The sequence below is a fragment of the Apus apus genome, chromosome 27 (assembly GCF_020740795.1).
Source record: "Apus apus isolate bApuApu2 chromosome 27, bApuApu2.pri.cur, whole genome shotgun sequence".
Taxonomy (NCBI): Eukaryota; Metazoa; Chordata; class Aves; order Apodiformes; family Apodidae; genus Apus; species Apus apus.
In genome coordinates, this window is record NC_067308.1 from 183,651 (window position 1) to 186,968 (window position 3,318).

At 61.0% G+C, this 3,318-nt stretch overlaps 1 protein-coding gene across 1 annotated transcript; it reads left to right on the forward strand.

Annotated features, from left to right (window-relative positions):
• The first annotated feature begins 273 nt into the window (after positions 1-273).
• Positions 274-2,433, forward strand: PSMB4 (proteasome 20S subunit beta 4). Its single transcript, XM_051641305.1, has 7 exons — positions 274-431; positions 681-887; positions 1,255-1,401; positions 1,522-1,603; positions 1,684-1,800; positions 1,907-1,995; positions 2,304-2,433. Exons 1-7 carry the CDS (start codon positions 310-312, stop codon positions 2,314-2,316), a joined length of 777 nt encoding a protein of 258 aa, XP_051497265.1. The 5' UTR covers positions 274-309; the 3' UTR covers positions 2,317-2,433.
• The last annotated feature ends 885 nt before the right edge of the window (positions 2,434-3,318 follow it).

Sequence of the window (3,318 nt, forward strand, 5' to 3'; positions counted from 1 at the left end):
GATCACGTGGTCTGCCCGGTGCACCCGGCGAGGCGCCGCCATCTTGGGGAGGGAGCGGCGCTCGGGGCACCGGAGCCCTCGTGCTGCTCAGCAGCCCCCCGCCCGCCAGGGCACGGCGCGGCGGGAACAGGCCCAGCCCCTTCCGTCCCTCCAAGGGGCCTCCGATCCCTCAGGGACACCGGAGAGACCGGCAGGCGAATTCCGCCACACACAACATGGCGCCCGAGCCCGCCCCGCCTCGCCCTACGGTGGCCGGGAGCGGCCGCGCTTCCCCCGCGCCTGCGCAGCGCGGCCCGCACCGTGACTAAGATGGAGGTCGGGGGAGCGCGGGCGCCGCCGCCGTTCTGGGCCGGGGGCCCGGCCCCGGGGCAGACCTACATCCCCGGCGGGCCCAGCCCCGCCGCCCGCGTCCTGCCCTTCACCCGGACGCTGTGAGCGCGGAGGGGCCGGGGGGAGCGGGCCGGGAGGGGCCGGGGGGGGCTGCGGTGCCATCTGGGCCTGCGAGATGGGGAGCGGGGGGGCTGGGGGTGCGGGGAGGGGGCTGGGGGGGCTGGGGTCTCGGGTGGGGATACTGGTGTGACTGGAGGAGCTGGGGAGGGCAGGGGCCGGGGGGGTTTGAGGAGCGAAGCCCTGGGGGGCCGGGACCTCGCGGGTGCCGGTGCTGACACGGGGGTCTCCAGGAGCCCGATGGTGACGGGCACCTCGGTCCTGGGGGTGAAGTTCGACGGGGGGGTGATCATCGCTGCGGACATGATGGGCTCCTACGGGTCCCTGGCGCGGTTCCGCGGCATCTCCCGGCTCCTGAAGGTGAACGACACCACCATGCTGGGGGCGTCCGGCGACTACGCCGATTTCCAGTACCTCAAGCAGATCATCGACCAGATGGTGTAAGTTCTGCCCCGAGCTGCTGCAGTGCTGGGCCAGCCCTGGCTGTGCCAGCCCTGGCTGTGCCAGCCTTGGCTGTGCCGTGGCTCCTGCCGGGCTGCTCGGCCCTACCAGTCCTCAAAGGAGTGAAATATAATTAAATGAATTTACTGAACAGGGACAAAACTGAGCTGAAATCCCCCTTGTTCCTTGACAGCCCCTTTGGTACAAGTGTCTCTTCCAAATCCTTGGCAGAGAACCCATCTCAGTTATTGTTTGTGGCTGCTTCACCTCCCGTTCGGGAGCAGCCTGGGGGGCCCTGTCCTGCTGCTTTTGGATCTGGGCACTTCCCAGCATTTCTCACTTGGCTGAAACTTCTGTTTAAACCAGGATCGACGAGGAGCTGTTGGGGGATGGTCACAGCTACAGCCCCAAGGCCATCCACTCCTGGCTGACGAGAGTCATGTACAACCGGAGGTCCAAGATAAACCCCCTCTGGAATACCGTGGTCATCGGAGGCTTCTACAATGGCGAGAGGTGAGCAAGGACAGGGGGCGTGGGGTGGTCCCTGCCTGTCCCTCCAGGGGCTGCTCCTGGAGGAAGGCTCTGCAGCTGCATCCCCCCCAGCCCTGCCTGCTCCCCCTCCTCTCCCTCCAGCTTCCTGGGGTACGTGGACATGCTCGGCGTGGCCTTTGAGTCCTCGACGCTTGCGACGGGTTACGGAGCCTACCTGGCCCAGGTAGGGTCTGCTCTTGCTCAGCTGCTGAAGCCCCAGGTGACTGAGCCGTTGAGCTATGGGGTTTTATTTCCCTCCCCCAGCCGTTGATGAGGGAAGTCTTGGAGAAGAAGCCCAGCCTGACGAGGGAGGAGGCGCGGGAGCTGATCGATCGCTGCATGAGGATTTTGTACTACAGGGACGCGCGGTCGTTCAACAGGGTGAGGCTGGAGCAGCCCCAGGGCTGAGGGTTCCCACGGGCCCTGTCACACCCTCGGGTCTGGAGCTGGGGTTTAACTGAGCAGGATCCATGTTCTCTCTCCTCAGTATGAAGTCGCTATCGCGACAGAGAAGGGTGTGGAGGTGGAGGGACCCCTGACGCTGGAGGCCAACTGGGACATCGCGCACCTGATCAGGTGAGGCCCGTGGGTTGGACCCTTCGAGCTCCTTGTCTGTGTCCAGCAGAGCCTGGAGGCACAGGGAGGGGGCAGCAGGGGCTGGGGGACACGGCCCTGCCACGCGCCTCCATCAACCTGGGGCAGCAGCTCCAAGGTCAGTGTGAGCTCCCCTGGGAAGGGGGAAGCTTTGTGGGATGTCCTGGCTGCTTTGCTGCCTCCGCACCCCCTGGGAAATGCTGTCACCAAGGGGCAGCTCCTGGTCAGAGCCAAAATGCTGCTGCATCCAGAGGTGCAGCCTCCTGACCTCACCCTGTGTCTCCTTGCAGTGGCTTCGAGTGATCCCCGAGGAGCTGCTCCCGGCTCGTGCCCCCGTCCTCCCCCTTCGTGTCCATCCCCTTCTCCTTTTGAAGCTCTGATCTGACTTGTTTTGGAGATGAAATAAACCTGTTGAGACAAGGCTGTGTTGTGTCGGGGCTGGATTTGGGGGATGCTCCAGGAACCCTCCTGGTTTCCAGCAGTGGTTACAGCAACTGCAAGTCCTCATTTTTGCTGGAGAAAGAGCAGCAAAAAAAAGGCTCCTGTTTTGTCTGGGCTGGGGTTCCGGGAGGTTCCATCCTCCTCCCATCTCCAGCTTGATCCTCAGTCAACCTCTGAAAGCCACCTGTGGACAGAACAAAACCCCACATCTTTAAAGATGTTTTCTGTTTAAAAAATAAAAGTATTTGTGAGGAGGACAGAGCTGGAAAGCAGGTGGGTCCTGCTGGGAAAGCGAGGGGCTCCGGGCAGGGGGTGCAGGGTGTCTTTTGTTCCCTCTCATCACCAAGAGTTGAATAATTAAGATCTCCCTGTTTAAATTCCTGTCTCTCCTGGGAGCAGCTGGAGGTGCAGGACAGTCAGAAGGGTGGGACATGGGTTCAGACAGGGCTGAGCTGGGTGTTCCTCAGCCTTGTACCACATGAATCCATCAATAATCCCAAGAGGGGCAGATCCTGCAACCAGAGATAAACAGCAGTAAAAATACGTATTCAGGACAATATTTTACTAACGATTTTATTTAAAGGAAAAAAACCAACAAACTAAAATCTCACTGGGGAGAGGAGGTTGTTCCACTGCCCCTGCTGTGAAAGGGGAGGTGGGAGCTGCAGAAATGCGAAGGGGACTGACTGACTCGGGTGTTAATGACCTGTAAACACGTTTAATTACTGTCCCAGCTTGGGAGATTCTACAGGACCAGGGTAGGGGACCCAGCCCAGATCACACAGTTCAGGCTGCACCTGGACTGGAGCACGAGGATGGCACAAGAGTTCAACAGTTTTCATAATAAAAACACATGTTTATAAA